Source organism: Papio anubis, chromosome 20 (assembly GCF_008728515.1).
Source record: "Papio anubis isolate 15944 chromosome 20, Panubis1.0, whole genome shotgun sequence".
Taxonomy (NCBI): Eukaryota; Metazoa; Chordata; class Mammalia; order Primates; family Cercopithecidae; genus Papio; species Papio anubis.
The window spans coordinates 17,631,201-17,647,193 of NC_044995.1; the positions used below are offsets into that span (position 1 = coordinate 17,631,201).

At 52.9% G+C, this 15,993-nt stretch overlaps 2 protein-coding genes across 7 annotated transcripts in view; one reads left to right on the forward strand and one right to left on the reverse strand.

The window, feature by feature from the left end:
* Positions 1-4,230, forward strand: CCER2 (coiled-coil glutamate rich protein 2). 2 transcript variants are annotated; one of them, XM_021931077.2, is made up of 5 exons: positions 4-382; positions 611-651; positions 809-896; positions 1,378-1,889; positions 3,423-4,230. In XM_021931077.2, the coding sequence occupies exons 1-5, from the start codon at positions 328-330 to the stop codon at positions 3,510-3,512; spliced, it is 786 nt and encodes a 261-aa protein (XP_021786769.2). In that variant the 5' UTR covers positions 4-327; the 3' UTR covers positions 3,513-4,230. The 2 variants fall into 2 exon arrangements, with proteins under 2 accessions (XP_021786768.2, XP_021786769.2); XM_021931076.2 differs by lacking the exon at positions 3,423-4,230 and having other exon boundaries at positions 1-382; positions 1,378-2,169.
* NFKBIB (NFKB inhibitor beta) overlaps positions 3,854-15,993 on the reverse strand; it is a 12,406-nt gene continuing 266 nt past the window's right edge. Inside the window, exons 1-6 of one of the 5 annotated variants that reach the window (XM_003915489.4) lie at positions 15,688-15,986; positions 8,714-8,819; positions 8,298-8,631; positions 5,428-5,516; positions 5,078-5,338; positions 3,854-4,015 (exon numbers count right to left, since the gene is read on the reverse strand). In XM_003915489.4, coding sequence (XP_003915538.1) covers positions 3,914-4,015; positions 5,078-5,338; positions 5,428-5,516; positions 8,298-8,631; positions 8,714-8,819; positions 15,688-15,866 — 1,071 coding nt within the window. In that variant the 5' untranslated portion in view covers positions 15,867-15,986 and the 3' untranslated portion in view covers positions 3,854-3,913. Of the gene's footprint in view, positions 4,016-5,077; positions 5,339-5,427; positions 5,517-8,297; positions 8,632-8,713; positions 8,820-15,687; positions 15,987-15,993 lie in introns of those variants that run through there. The other 4 variants (XM_031659491.1, XM_017952422.3, XM_009194401.3 and 1 more) reach the window with 4 other exon arrangements.

Genomic DNA, 15,993 nt, shown 5'->3' on the forward strand with positions numbered 1-15,993 from the left:
TCAGGAGCCTGCAGTGAGCTGTAATGGCGCCACTGCCCTCCAGCCTGGGCGACAGAGCCAGACCTTGTCTCAAAAAAACAAAAAAGGGAGGCCCCCACCCTCCGTGCTGCGCTCCTGGCCAGAAGCCTCGAGGGGAGTGCATGCAGGACAGAGGCCTCATGAATAATTGAGGGTCTCAGGCAGGCGGCCGCCCTGCAGATGTCGCCCCAGCACGGGTGGGGAGGGGGCGGCAGTGACATCACTTCCTCCCCTGCGGGGTCCCCGCATGGGTTATAAGGCACTGCAACCCTGGCCCGCACAGTGCCTTGGACCCGTGGGACGCCCACCATGCCGCCCCGAGGGCCAGCCTCTGCGCTGCTGCTGCTGCTGCTGCTGGGGGCAGGTGAGTGTGGGACCCGCCAGAGGCCGGGGAGCAGGGACTTGGGTGGGAGGGAGTGGGCAGTGCAGCCAGCAGAGGCTTCAGGGGCCGAGCCTCCAGCTGGGGACGCTGCACCTGCCAGATGGGATGAGGAGGGGATGTGTGGGGACTGGCACGCCCATGGAGCTGGGGTCGGTACTGGGGACAGCAGCCAGGGTGGCCAAGCCCAGTGCCAGTCTCCTTTCTCCACAGCCACCGCTGCTCCCCTGGCACTGAGACCCTCCAAGGAGGAGGTGAGGAGTGTGGAGCCCTTGCCTGCCTCACCTAGCTGGGGCCCCGCCCTCCCTGCACAGCCTGCCCCATGATCCCCATTGCCCTCAAACCAGCCGCTCTCCTCCCCATCTTCCCTGCCCTCAACTTCCCCTCTGACCCGGCACCCCTGCCCCCCAGCTGACCCGCTGTCTGGCAGAGGTGGTCACAGAGGTGCTGACCGTGGGCCAGGTCCAGAGAGGACCCTGCACTGCTCTTCTCCACAAGGGTAAGGAGGACCCGGGCCACACTTGCCCTCCGGAGCCCCATCGGACCTGACCTCACCCCACCCAGGGTCCTGCCCAGGTGCCCACATGCTCTCCCGCCCGGGCTACCTGGAGGAAGGGGTCCTCATTCCCAGAGCCCGCTGCCTGGGCCAGCAGGGCACTGCCCAGCATTCACACCTGACAGAGTCTGGCCACCAGCTCCACCCTTGTGGCTCCCTGCAGAGGGACCGGACGGGGCAGGGAACGTCCCCTCCCAGGTAGGATGAAATAGGACCCTCCCCTTCCAGTCTGGGCAGCGCCCCTGTGAGACTTCGGGCAGGCCCCAGAACTCTTTAAGGCCTCAGTTTCCCAATTCGAACCCCTGACCTGAGGTGATCAGCCGTCTCGGCCTCCCTAAGTGCTGAGATGACAGGCGTGAGCCTCCATGCCCGGCCTCAGTTTCCCAACTGGATGCTTGGAGAGTGTCCTTTCCCTTTCTGCCAGAGATGTGCGGCACAGAGCCCCATGGCTGTGCATCCACCGAGGAGAAAGGCCTGCTGCTTGGGGATTTCAAGAAGCAGGAAGCTGGGAAGATGAGGTCCAGCCAGGAGGTGAGGGATGAGGAAAAGGAGGAGGTGGCAGAGAGGACCCACAAGTCCGAGGTCCAGGAACAAGCCATCCGTGAGCAAGGGCTCCGCCAGCTCCACCGGGAGGAGGACGAGAAGGAGCAGAGGAAGAGGGGGCCCATGGAGACCTTCGAGGACCTGTGGCAGCGGCATCTAGAGAATGGAGGGGACCTCCAGAAGCGGGTGGCAGAGAAGGCCAGCGACGAAGAGACGGCCCAGTTCCAGGCAGAGGAGAAGGGGGTGCGGGTGCTGGGCGGGGACCGCAGCCTGTGGCAGGGGGCCGAGAGAGGCGGAGGAGAGAGGCACGAGGACTCACCCCACCACCACCACCACCACCACCAGCCAGGGGCTGAGCCCAGGCAGGAGGAGAAGGAGGCTTCGGAGAGAGAGGTGAGTAGGGGGCTGGAGGAGGAACATCAAAACAGTGTGGAGGCAGGGCTGACAATGGTCAGTGGAGTTACAGCTCAGCAGCCACTCGTGCTGGCCCTGCACCACCAGACCCATCGCTAGTGGATCTCAGTGGCCAAGACCGACACCAGGACTGGGTAACAACTTCCGTGCAAGGCCTCTGCCTCATACTTCCATACTACCGTATGGACTACAGCAACCAAGATGGTGCCATTATTGCACAGAAGCAAGCCACCGTCACTAGCAAGTTGGCCACCATGAAAAGTGGCTGCTGTGCCTGCTTCACTAGGTGACAGATAGATACCATTGCTGGGTCATGGTAAACAAGGTGTCACCATGATTGGTGGTACCAATAACAGGCTGGGCATGGTGGCTCACACCTGTAATCCTAGGGAGGGGTAATCCTTTCAGAGGCCAAGGTGGGAGAATCCCTTGAGGCCAGGAGTTCGAGACCAGCCTGGGCAACATAGTGAAACCCTGACTCTACAAATAATTTAAGAAATTAGCCAGGCATGGTGGCGCACGCCTGGTCCCAGCTCTCAGGAGGCTGAGGTGGTACGATCGCTTGGACCCAGGCGGTTGAGGCTGCATTGAGCCATGATTGTGCCACAGCACTCCCGCCTGGGCAACAGAGCAAAACTGTCTTTAAAAATAAATAAGGCTGGGCCTAGTGGCTCACGCCTGCAATCCCAGCACTTTGGGAGGCTGAGGCGGGTGGATCACCTAAGGTCAGCAGTTCGAGACCAGCCTGGCCAACATGGTGAAACCTCATCTCTACTAAAAATACAAAAAATCAGCCAGGCGTTGGTGGTGTGCACCTGTAATCCCAGGTACTCAGGAGGCTGAGGCAGGAGAATTGCTTGAACCCGGGAGGTGGAGGTTACAGTGAGCCGAGATCGTGCCACTGCACTCCAGCCTGGGTGACAGAGCGAGACTCCGTCTTAAAAATAAAGTGCCGTCGGCCGGGCGCGGTGGCTCAAGCCTGTAATCCCAGCACTTTGGGAGGCCGAGACGGGCGGATCACGAGGTCAGGAGATCGAGACCATCCTGGCTAACACAGCGAAACCCCGTCTCTACTAAAAAAAATACAAAAACTCAGCCGGGCGAGGTGGCGGGCGCCTGTAGTCCCAGCTACTCGGGAGGCTGAGGCAGGAGAATGGCGTGAACCCGGGAGGCGGAGCTTGCAGTGAGCTGAGATCTGGCCACTGCACTCCAGCCTGGGCAACAGAGCGAGACTCCGTCTCAAAAAAATAAATAAATAAATAAATAAAGTGCCGTCACATCACAAGGTGCCCATCCCAGGCACCTTTGCCAGTCCCAAGCCACTGCTGTTGGCTGTGGTCACATTAGCCAGCACTTCTTCCGGGGTTATGGCAGTCAGGATGGTCACCATCACAGTCCACGACGATCAGAACGACTGCTGCTGGATGCCACTATGAGAACCCACATGGCCCACAATCACAGTGGCCTGCCTTTGAAGGTGGGTGCTGACCACCCCATTTCTGACCCCACCAGGAACAGGAGGTGGAGCGGCTGGAGCACTTGAGAGACGAACTGAAGAAGGTGACAGAGACGCTGGGGGAGCAGCTCAGGAGGGAGGGCTGACCCCTGCCTCAGGCCCTCCTTCCTCCCGACACACCCTGTGGCTTAGGACTGTTGACCCCAAAGCCTCCACCTCACCTGGCACCTCACGCCACCCCTACCCAAGCAGGGGAGGAGATGGGCGTGCCTTGGAAACACACCCAAGGAGGCGAGTCTGAGCTGGGCAGGGGCTGGGCTCAGCCCCGACTGAGGAAGCACCCCCACACCTACGCACTCCCACCCCAACCCTTCTGAGTGAATAAAGCACAAAGAAACGCAGCCTGCCTCCGTGAACAGCACTTGATGTGACAGGGACGGGCCCCAGAAGGACCCAGAGGATGGGAAGACGAGATCAGTCTGGCCTCTGGTTGTCAGAACGGGGGTTTTATTTATTAAATTGAAAATTATATTAACAATGAAATGAATCAGACGGGGCCGGGGTCGTCAGGAAGAGGTTTTGAGGCTGGGGTGGGAGGCAGCCGGGTCTGGCTGCGGCCGCTGTGAACCACAATGTCGTCGTATTCATCCTGGGGGCAAAGGGGACCAGGCAGAGGGGCTCAGGTGGCTGTCACTTTGCCTGCCACCCATGTCCTCATAGAGCACCCTAAGAATTGGGTCTTGCCTCAAAGCCCAAGTTTCCCCGCTCCTGGCTAAACCTCCCGGTTTCCTAGCTCTCAGAACTCCATTTTCTTTTCTTCTCTCTTTCTTTTTTGAAATGGAGTCTCGCTCTGTAGCCCAGGCTGGAGTGCAATGGTGCGATCTAGGTTCACTGCAACCTCCGCCTCCCAGGTTCAAGCGATTCTCCTACCTCAGCCTCCCAAGTAGCTGGGATTGCAGGCATGCGCCACCACGCCCAGCTAATTTTTGTATTTTTAGTAGAGACGGGGTCCTGCCACGTTGGCCAGGCTGGTCTCGAACTCCTGACCTTGTCATCCGCCCGCCTCGGCCTCCCAAAGTGCTGGGATTACAGGCGTGAGCCACCACACCCAGCCAGAACTCCATTTTCAAGGTCACTTCTACAGACCAATTTCTAGCTCAGCCATCACTCCAGTGTTTCGGCAACTGAGGTGGCCCTCCTCCACCCCTTCTCTCTGCCTTTACCCAAATTCCTCCATGCCCATCATTTAGCACTGCGCCTTGGCCAAGGTTGCATCCCTATAGCTGGGTTCTCTGACTATCTCTCTCCCCACCGCTGGCGTGGGTCCTGCCCCACCACTGCTGGTGTTCAAATCACTGCCACCCAATGTTCTTTTCACGGCCTGAGATCTCCAACTCCTGCTCCCTAAAATCACCCCTGGTGCTGCCACCCACCCCTGCCTGTGTTCACCAATCACTGCGACCAAGGTCTTTTCTTCACCCCTGCCTGAGTTCTACCTTTGCCACTGTCTTAGTTTTTCAGTCACTTCTGCCCAAGCTCTTCCCACCACCCCTGTCCAGGTCTCTCCTGACTAGTGCCCCGTGTCACTGGCCGCTGCTGCCTGAGTTATCTAACAGCAGCCCAAGATCGGTGCCTAATTATCTTCTCCGGCTTCTTGCCTGCCGGTCTATCCTGAACCCCCAGCTGGGCTGCCCTGTCTCTCCTGACTCACGCCCTCGTCTCCGCTGTCGCTGTCGCTACTGCTGCTGCAGGGGCCAGGTTTGTCGTCCTCGCCCTCAGGCTCAGGGGCTCCGTGTGCACGGAGGAGGCGGGCGAGGATGGGGCTGGGCCGGAGCATGGCACTGCCCAGTGGGGTGCGGCCACCGTACATGCGGGCGACAGGGTTTGCGCCTGCCCTCAGGAGAAGCTCCAGCACATCGGCCGCCTGGGCCTCCACTGCCAAGTGCAGAGGGCTCCGGCCGCACGTGGGCTCCTGTGGGGGAGCAGCAGAAAGGTCAGAGGGCCCGAAGAGGGGATAAGCCCCCTCCCGCTGACGGCACCTTCCCCCAGGTTGGGGCTCACCGGTTTGTCGAGGTCAGCTCCAGCATCTCGGAGCAGCCGAACCATCTCCACATCTTTGTGTATAACGGCCACGTGGAGTGGGGTGTGGCCTGGGGACAGAGTGACTGGTGTCAGATGAGGTGAGGGGTCCCCCCTGTGCTTTGATCCTGAGGGAGGGTCACGTGGCCTGAGGGTGATCAGGTTTGGGGGCTGGTTCCTGAATTCGTGGGTATGGCAAAGAGGTACCTGGGTCCTGTCTCGGATGGCCTGAGCTTGCTGGCAAGTGCTAGGCCTGGGTTGTTCGAAGCCTGGGGCCCATGGGTAAAGAGCCTGGGTTCTGTGGACAGGGGGTCTGGATTTTGGGGCCAGGTGTAGACCCAAGTCTCTGCTCTTACTTCACAAAGGACCTGAGCTGGCATGCTGGCTCACACCTGTAATCCCAGCACTTTGAGAGGCCAAAGCAAGAGGATCACTTGAGCCCAGGAGTTCAAGAAGCAGCCTGGGCAACATGGCAAGACGGCGTCTCTACTAAAAATAAAAAATAAAGGCTGGGCACGGTGGCTCACACCTGTAATCCCAGCACTGTGGGAGGCCGAGGCAGGCAGATCATTTGAGGTCAGGAGTTCCAGACCAGCCTGGCCAACATGGTGAAACCCTGTCTCCACTAAAAATACAAAAATTAGCTGGGCCTGGTGGCACATGCCTGTAATCCCAGCTACTCAGGAGGCTGAGGCAGGAGAATGGTGTGAACCCGGGAGGCAGAGCTTGCAGTGAGCCGAGATAGCACCACTGCACTCCAGCCTTGGTGACGAGCAAAACTCCATCTCAAAGAAAAAAGAATAGGCCGGGCATGGTGGCTCACACTTATAATCCCAGCACTTTGGGAAGCTGAGGCGGGAGGATCACGAGGTCAGGAGACTGAGGCCATCCTAACATGGTGAAACCCCGTCTCTACTAAAAATACAAAAAAATAGGCCGGGCGCAGTGGCTCAAGCCTGTAATCCCAGCACTTTGGGAGGCCGAGACGGGCGGATCACGAGGTCAGGAGATCGAGACCATCCTGGCTAACACGGTGAAACCCTATCTCTACTAAAAAAATACAAAAAACTAGCTGGGCATGGTGGCGGGCGCCTGTAGTCCCAGCTACTCGGGAGGCTGAGGCAGGAGAATGGCGTAAACTCGGGAGGCGGAGCTTGCAGTGAGCTGAGATCCAGCCACTGCACTCCAGCCTGGGCAACAGAGCGAGACTCTGTCTCAAAAAAAACAAAAAAACAAAAAAACAAAAAAATAGCCAGGCGTGGTGGCACCAGGCATGGTGGCACATGCCTGTAGCCCCAGCTACTCAGGAGGCTGAGGCAAAAGAATCGCTTGAAACCGGGAGGCAGAGGTTGCAGTGAGCTAAGATCACACCACTGCACTCCAGCCTGGGCAATAGAGCAAGACTCCGTCTCAAAAAAACAAACAAAAAAAAGAATAAACAATAAATGAAAAATTAGCCAAGTGTGGTGGTGCACAACTGTAGTCCCAGCTACTTGGAAGTCTGAGACCAGAGGATCATTTAAGTGCAGATCAAGGGTGCAGCACACTGTGATGGTGTCACTGCACTCCAGCCTGGGTGACAGTGAGATCATCTTTAAAACAAACTTAAATTGGCCGGGCACAGTGGCTCACGCCTGTAATCCCAGCACTTTGGGAGGCTGAAGCGGGCAGATCACGAGGTGAGGAGATCCAGACCATTCTGGCTAACATGGTGAAACCCCGTCTCTACTAAAAATACAAAAAATTAGCTGGGTGTGGTAGTGGGCACCTGTAGTCCCAGCTACTCGGGAGGCTGAGGCAGGAGAATGGCATGAACCCGGGAGGTGGAGCTTGCAGTGAGCCGAGATAGCGCCACTGCCCTCCAGCCTGGGCGACAGAGCGAGACTCCATGTCAAAAAAAAAAAAAACAAAAAAACAAACTTAAATTAAGGTTGCTGCCCAGGCACGGTGGCTCACACTTATAATCCCAGCACTTTGGGAGGCCGTGGCGGGCAGATCACCTGAGGCCAGGAGTTGAAGACCAGCCTGGTCAACATGGTAAAACCCCGTCTCCACTAAAAATACAAAAATAAGCTGGGCATGGTAGCATGTGCCTGTAATCCTTGTAATCCCAGCAACTCAGGAGGCTGAAGCAGGAGAATCACCTGAACCTGGGAGGTGGAGGTTGCAGTGAGCCAAGATGGCGCCACTGCACTCCAACCTGGGCAACAGAGCGAGACTCTATCTCAAAAAAAAAAAAAAAAAAAAGGTACCGAGTAGCTGAAAAGCCTGTGACCTGGGGGTGAGAGGTAGGCCCTGAACACTGGGTCCTGAATGACCTCAGTCCATCTGAGGAGGGGTCTGGTCTCAGGTGGCTGGGCTTATAGGCAGGGGAACAGAAACTTGGATGTTAGGGCTGTGGGCAGATAAGCCCTTCTTCCCATGAGGCTGAGGAGGGCTGTCTCTGAACCCTGCTGCCCATCGCTGGGAACCTGGGGTGCCAGAGTTTCACAGAGGGCCTGAGCTCTGCATTCCCTGGTCCTGGGTCGGGTAGGGATCCCAGCTGCAATGCATTCTGCAGGTGGGGAGCCTGGGGGCCCAACAACTGAATCCTGGCAGCTCTGGGTCTGTGGGTGACAGGTCTGCATCCCAAGTGACCTGGGGCCTCCAGGTGGGGGTCCTGGGTCCTACATATCCAATTCTCAATCATCTGGACCCTGAGTGGAGGTCCCTGGTCCCAATGTCTGGGCTCCTGAAGCCTAGGTATGATTTCCCAAGGAGCTCGGTCTCGAATCAGGGAAGCTGAGCCCAGGGCCAGGTGCTCTCGCCTAGCCCGGGAGCTGAGTCCTTCCCTGATGATGCACGACCCTCACCCTCGTAGTTTTCAGCCTCCAGCTGCAGCTTCCAGTCCTCCTCACTCTCCTCTTCTTCCTTCTCCAAGTCGGAATCGGGGTACAAGGCGACAGGGGTGTGGTTGGTGTCGGGAGTATGGTCAGGGCCCTGAGCGAGGGAGGTGTCGGGGGCTTCCCTGGGGCGCCGGGGGCGGGGCTGAAGCAGGGCACGGGCACAGGCGTGTGCTCCCACACGGCAGGCCAGGTGCAGCGCCGTGTGGCCCCTACGCTCCGCCACGCACAGCCCGGCGCCTGCTGCATACAGCTTCTCCACCGTGGATGCCTCCCCCAGGATGGCTGCCAGGTGCAGGGCCGTCTGCAGAAGCAGAGGACAGGCGGTAGGGAGTCACACTGGGAACCCTGGACCCCAAGCCCTATACCATCCCCTCGTGGCTCACCTGGCCTAGGTCATTCTGCAGGTCCATGTACTCAGTACCAGCTGAGAAGCCTAGAAGAAAATCCAGGAAGGGTTCATGCTGATGAATCACAGCCAAGTGCAGTGCCCTGGGGACAAAGACCGGGGTCAGAGGGCAAAGTTCAAGTTCTCTTGCATTCCTTCATTCGACAAACATGGGGCGCCTCCTGTATGCTAGGCCTTGTGACCACAGTTCCCAGAATCCCCTGTCAGCTAGCTGGGAGGTCAGAGGTCAGAGTTTCATCAGCAAATTCGTGGAATCAATGTTTATTCGGTGGGATTTCCACTTCTGCCCAAGATGAAGTAACATGGACCAGAATCCCCTCCCAAGTGAAACAAACAAGCAAACAAGAATCAGACGAAATACAGTATATGAAGTAACAGTGTTGAAGACACCGGACATCGTGCAGTGAATCACAGTGACCCCTGAAAGACAGGAAACACGAGGTGGGGCCCACACTTGACTGCCACAGTTTATTGTCTTGAGAGAGAGTCAAAGCCATGGTGCAGAGAATCCAAGCAGAGCCCATCAGGCTGTCTGAGGTCAGGAGATGGACATGGAGGAAGAGTCTGTGGAGACCAGGGTGGCTAGTCACAGGACAGGGTACAAAACAAAGACAGTTGCCAAAGGAGAGACTCCTGGGGGAGGTTCTCTTGCGTATTCGGGAGAATACGGACCAGCCATGCCCGTGAGTCTGTGGGGATGGGAAAACCATCCAAAAGGATTTCAGAAAAGTGCTTGTTACTCACACGGGGCCAGGAATCGTGAGTGTTCCCATCAGCCAGGATGGAAAACCATAATCGCAGGCTATTGGGTGGGATACTCAGGAACGTCTTGCCTCAATAGTGGGGAATTAATTAGCTGTAGATGGGGTACTGCTCAACACCCACCTAACAAACCATAAAAGCAATAACTTGAAAGACTCAAACTACTACTTCTGAGTAATTTAATTCCACCCCAGAATAATATTCAAGAATATTTATAGGAATACAGAACTATCCAGACTAACAAGGTAAAATTCACAATGTTGGCCGGGCGCGGTGGCTCACGCCTGTAATCCCAGCACTTTGGGAGGCCAAGGTGGGTGGATCGTGAGGTCAGGAGATCGAGACCATCCTGGCTACCGCGGTGAAACCCCGTCTCTACTAAAAATACAAAAAATTAGCTGGGTGTGGTGGCGGGCGCCTGTAGTCCCAGCTACTCGGGAGGCTGAGGCAGGAGAATGGTGTGAACCCAGGAGGCGGAGCTTGCAGTGAGCAGAGATCGCACCACTGCACTCCAGCCTGGGCAACAGAGCGAGACTCCGTCTCAAAAAAAAAAAAAAAAAAAAAAAATTCACCGTGTCTGGCACCTAACCAAAGATTATCAGGCATGTAAAGAAGCAGGAAAACATGATCCATAATAGGAACCATCAATCAATTGAAACTGACCCAGAAATGACACAGATGTTAGAATTTGCAAACAAGAATATTAAAACAGTTCATTATGCTGGGCACGGTGGCTCACACCTGTAATCCCAGCACTTTGGGAGGCTGAGACAGATGGATCACTTGAGGTCAGGAGTTTGAGACCAACCTGGCCAACACGATGAGACCCTGTCTCTACAAAAAACACACAAAAAAATTAGCCAGGCATGGTGGCACGTGCCTGTAATCCCAGCTACTCAGGAGGCCGAGGCAGGACAATCACTTGAACCGGAGAGGTGGAGCTTGCAGTGAGCCGAGATCGTGCTACTGCACTCCAGCCTGGGCGACAGAGTGAGACTCCGTCTCAAATAATAATAATAAAATAAAATAAAGTTATTTTACTCTATGTGGAATGGCATAATTTCACTTTAAGGTAGCCCATGATAACTTAAAGTTGTAAACTATCAACCCTACAGCAGGAATCAGCAAATTTTTTCTGTAAGGAGCCAGATAACTATTTTAGTCTTTATAGGTCAATAGTTTCTCTTTCTGTTTTTTTGTTTGTTTGTTTCTGTTTTTGTTTTGTTTTTTTGAGATGGAGTCTCACTCTGCTGCCCAGGCTGAAGTGCAGTGGCGTGATCTTGGCTCACTGTAACCTCTGCCTCCTGGGTTCAAGCGATTCTCCTGCTTCCCAATTAGCTGGGACTACAGGCGCCTGCCACCATGCCCGGCTAATTTTTTGCATTTTTAGTAGAGACAGGGTTTCACCGTGTTAGCCAGGATGGTCTCGATCTCCTGACCTCGTGATCTGCCCGCCTCGGCCTCCCAATGTGCTGGGATTACAGGCGTCAGCCACTGAGCCCAGCAGTCATATGGTTTATTTTGACTACTCGACTCTGCTGTGTCAGTATGTGAATGAATGAGCTTGCTTGCATTCCAAAAGAACTTTATTTATGGAGCTTGAAATATGAATTTTATATATTTTCACTTGCCATATAACATTATCCTTCTTTTGATTTTTAGAAACTGTTTAAAAATGTAAAGACCATTCTTAGCTCATAACCATACAAAAGCAGATGGCTGGCTAGATTTCGCCTGGAGGCCATAGTTTGCCAACCCCTACCTTAAAGCAACCACTAACATAACAAAAAGAGGAATATCCAATAAGCAAACCAAAAAAAAATGAAAAACACTATTCAGAAGGAGCAGGATTGAAAAAAAGTAACAAAAACTATACCCAATAAAAGGCAAAAAGGAGGAAAAAGAAAACATAGATAAATAGAATATATATAATAGAAATAGGATAAATTTACACAATCATATCAATATCAAATTAAATGTAAATGGTCTAAACATTAATTAAAAGGCAGAGACTGGCTGGGCACAGTGGTTCATCCTTGTAATCCAGCACTTTGGGAGACCAAGGTGGGAAGATTGCTTGAGCTCAAGAGTTTAAGACCACGGCTGCACACAGCGGCTCACACCTGTAATCCCAGCACTCTGAGAGGCCACAGCGGGTGGATCACCTGAGGTCAGGAGTTCGAGACCAGCCTGGCCAACATGGTGAAACTGCTGTTGCTACTAAAAATACAAAAATTAGCCAGGTGTGGTGGCACACGCCTGTAATCCCAAATTTAGGAGGCTGAGGCAGTAGAACTGCTTGAACCCCGGAGGCAGAGGTTTCAGCGAACAGAGACAGTGCCACTACACTCTAGCCTGGGTGACAGAATGAGACTGTGTCTCAAAAAAAAAAAAAAAAAAAGAGTTTGAGAACACAGGGGGACCCTGTCTCTACAAAAAAATTTAAAAGTTTGCCAGGCATGGTGGCATGTGCCTGTGGTCCTAGCTACTCAGGAGGCTGAGGTGCAAGGATCACTTGAGCCAGGAGGTCGTGGCTACAGTAAGCCATGATCATGCCACTGCACTCCAGCCTGGGTGACAGAGCAAGACCTTGCCTCAAAAAAAAAAAAAGGGTAGAGATTGTTAGATTGAATAAAAAAGCAAAGGCCAGGGGTGGTGGCTCATGCCTATAATCCTAGCACTTTAGGAGGCTGAGGCAGGTGGATTGCTTGAGCCCAGGCATTCAAGATAAGCCTGGGCAACATAGCAAAATCCTCTCTCTATTAAAAAGAAAGCAAAACCCAATTATACATGGTCTACAAGAAACACCCTTTAGATATAAATAAATTACCCAGACATGGTGGAGCAAACCTGTAGTCCTAGCTACTTGGGAGGCTGGGGTAGGGGGATGGCTTGGTAGGAGTTCAAGACTGCAGTAAGCCATGATTGAGACACTGTATCCAGCCTAGGTAAGACCCTGTCAATAGGCAGGCAGGCAGGCAGGCAGGTAGGTAGGTAGATAGATAGATATAGACAGAGATAGATAGAGATAGATAGAGAGAGAGAGAGAGAGATACTGATGATAGATAGATAGACAGACAGACAGACAGAAATACAAATATTTTTAGGCCGGGTGTGGTGGCTCACACCTGTAATCCCAGCACGTTGGGAGGCCGAGGTGGGTGGATCACTTTAAGTCAGGGGTTCCAGACCAGCCTGGCCAACATGGTGAAATCCCATCTCTGCTAAAAACACAAAAATTAGCCGGATGTGGTGGTGCATGCCTGTAATCCCTGCTACGCGGAAGGCTGAAACATGAGAATTGCTTGAACCTGGGAGGCAGAGGTTGCAGCAAGCTGAGATCATTCCACTGTACTACAGCTTTGGTGACAGAGCAAGACTCCAGTCTCAAAAAAAAAAGAAAAAGAAAAAAAATACTGAATTAGGCCGGGTGTGATGGCTCATGCCTGTAATCCCAGCACTTTGGGAGGCCAAGGTGGGCAGATCATTTGAGGTAAGAAGTTTGAGACCAGCCTGGCCAACATGGTGAAACCCTGTCTCTACCAAAAAATTACAAAACTTATCCGGGGGTGGTGGCACCCCCCTGTAATCCCAACTACTCGGGAGGCTGAGGCAAGAGAATCACTTGAACCCAGGAGGACAAGGTTGCAGTGAGCGGAAACTGTGCCACTGCACTCCAGCCTGGGCGACAGAGTGAGACTCCAACTCAAAAAAATAACAAAGCATACTGAATTAAATGAAAATAAAAACACAACATACCAGAATTTGAGAGATATTGCTAAAATAATATTGCTAAACAATAGTCAGGAGCAAATTTATAGCACTCAATACCTATACTGGAAAAGAGGAAAAAAGAAAGGTCTCAAATCAATGATCTCAACTTTCACCTTAAGAAACTACAAAAAGGCCGGGCGCGGTGGCTCAAGCCTGTAATCCCAGCACTTTGGGAGGCCGAGACGGGCGGATCACGAGGTCAGGAGATCGAGACCATCCTGGCTAACACAGTGAAACCCCGTCTCTACTAAAAAAAAAAAATACAAAAAACTAGCCGGGCGAGGTGGCGGGCGCCTGTAGTCCCAGCTACTCAGGAGGCTGAGGCAGGAGAATGGCGTAAATCCGGGAGGCGGAGCTTGCAGTGAGCCGAGATCCGGCCACTGCACTCCAGCCTGGGCGACAGAGCGAGACTCCGCCTCAAAAAAAAAAAAAAGAAACTACAAAAAGAAGAACAAATTAAAGCCAAAGTAAGCAGAAGAATGAACATAATAAAAGTTAGAACAGCCTGGCATGGTGGCTCATGCCTGCAATCCCAGCACTTTGGGAGGCTGAGGCAGGCAGATCACGGGGTCAGGAGTTTGAGACCAGCCTGGCCAACATGGTGAAACCCCATCTCTACTAAAAACACAAAAATTAGCCAGGCATGGTGGTGTGCACCTGTAATCCTAGCTACTCAAGAGACTAAGGCAGGAGAATCGCTTTAACCTGGGAGGCGGAGGTTGTGGTAAGCTAAGATCGCGCCATTGCACTCCAGCCTGGGTGACAGAGCGAAACTCCATCTCAAAAAATAAATACATACATACATACATATTTAAAAAATTAGCCAGGCATGGTGGTGGGCACCTGTAATCCCAGCTACTGGGGAGGTTGAGGCAGGAGAATTGCTTGAACCCAGGAGATGGAGGTTGCAGTGAGTCAACATGGTGCCACTGCACTCCAGCCTGGGCGACAGAGTGAAACTCCATTTCAAAAAAAAAAAAACAAAAAAACAAAAAAACCGGCCGGGCGCGGTGGCTCAAGCCTGTAATCCCAGCACTTTGGGAGGCCGAGATGGCGGATCACGAGGTCAGGAGATGAAACCATCCTGGCTAACACGGTGAAACCCCGTCTCTACTAAAAAAATACAAAAAACTAGCCGGGTGAGGTGGCGGCGCCTGTAGTCCCAGCTACTCGGGAGGCTGAGGCAGGAGAATGGCTTAAACCCGGCAGGCGGAGCTTGCAGTGAGCTGAGATCCGGCCACTGCACTCCAGCCTGGGCGACAGAGCGAGACTCCATCTCAAAAAAAAAAAGCCAGGACACAGACCAATTAAATAGAAAGTAAAAAAAAAAAAAAAAAAAATGAAACCAAAATTAAGTAATGAAATGTAATGAAAATTAACAAGACTATAAAGCTGGTTCTTTGAAAAGATAAATATTTCTTCAGTGCCTCCTGGGTCAGGCACTGCTTGCATCACTGGGCATACAGCAGAAAACACAACAGACAAAAAACCCAGTACAGTCCCTCATCTGGGCTTTGCAACTGCAGTTCCTTCTCCCTGAAATGCTCTTATCCTGTTGATCTATTGCCTCATTTTCCTGCTTTATTTTTCTCCAAAGTACTTACTACCTCTGACTTTATTTCCTTCTCTTACTTTCTATGTTTCTTTCTTTCTGCGTGTCTTTCTTTGTTTCTTCCTGTCTTTCTGTTTCTTTCCTTCCTTGCGGTCTTATCTGTTTATTTAGCTCCACTAAAATGTATGCTCCGCAAGCGCTTAAGTTTTTGTCTGTTTTCTCCACTGCCTTTATCACTAACACCTAAAACGGAGCCTGGAATGTTGTACTGTGTAAAGAATATTAAAGAATATTTGTTTAACAGATGAATCCTTGGTCTCGTAGAGCTTACATTCTTTTTTTCTATTTTCCTTTTTTTTTTTTTTTTTTTACTTTAATTAGGAATTCAACATAGAAGAGCTTACATTCTCTCTCTTTGAATTTAAGATTTGAAGAACACTGCTCAGAAGACAGGATCTTAGAGTCAGGGACCAAGCATTAATTTTGGAAATCAAACTCTAAGGCTCAAATCAGGAACTAAGAATCAAAGATCATATTTGGAGGTTAGAAGTCAGGAGAAGCCACAGTTCTAACAAAAGTCTCAGGACTGGAGTCAGGTTTGGGTATCAGTGGATACAACGTGGATTCCAGGAGCTGAGAATCATAGTTCAAGAAAAGAAGGTCAGAAATGATTGGGTGAGGATCATAGCTGGATAGAAGATTGGTTTTGTTAAAAGTTAGGACTCGGGGGTTAGAGGTCAGGAAGTTCAGCATCGGAAGTCAGATTTAGGAGTGTGAGGTTAGGAAGCCTCAGGGATCAGACACTAATGGGGAATCAGATGCCGTGTCCTAAGGCTCCGTTTGGCAGCCTAAAGTTCACTCACGTGTCCCCATCCTCAGTGACGTAGCCGAAGACGAGGGGAGCCCACGACAGCCCCGGGCCCAGCTCCGCGCCCAATCCCGGTCCTCCGGGGGCCGCTGCGTCCGGACCCAGGGAGCCGAGGCCGCTGTCGCACCATTCATCTGCGTCGGCAGCTTTTCCCAAGCACGCGACCCCAGCCATAGCCCCCGCCACCTCAGGGGCCCCTCGCAGTGGCCCGCCTGTAGCTGGGCTTTGCCGGGAGTTCTGGCGCTTCCGCCCTGCGGGAAATTCCCCACCACGCCCCCTGATTCATCCAATGATAACATGC

Coding starts and splice junctions, on each gene's coding strand:
- CCER2 (XM_021931076.2), top strand. CDS start 328: ATGCCGCCCCGAGGGCCAGCCTCTGCGCTGCTGCTGCTGCTGCTGCTG. Junction 383..610: donor GCTGCTGCTGCTGGGGGCAG/GTGAGTGTGGGA, acceptor CTTTCTCCACAG/CCACCGCTGCTCCCCTGGCA. Junction 897..1,377: donor CACTGCTCTTCTCCACAAGG/GTAAGGAGGACC, acceptor CCTTTCTGCCAG/AGATGTGCGGCACAGAGCCC.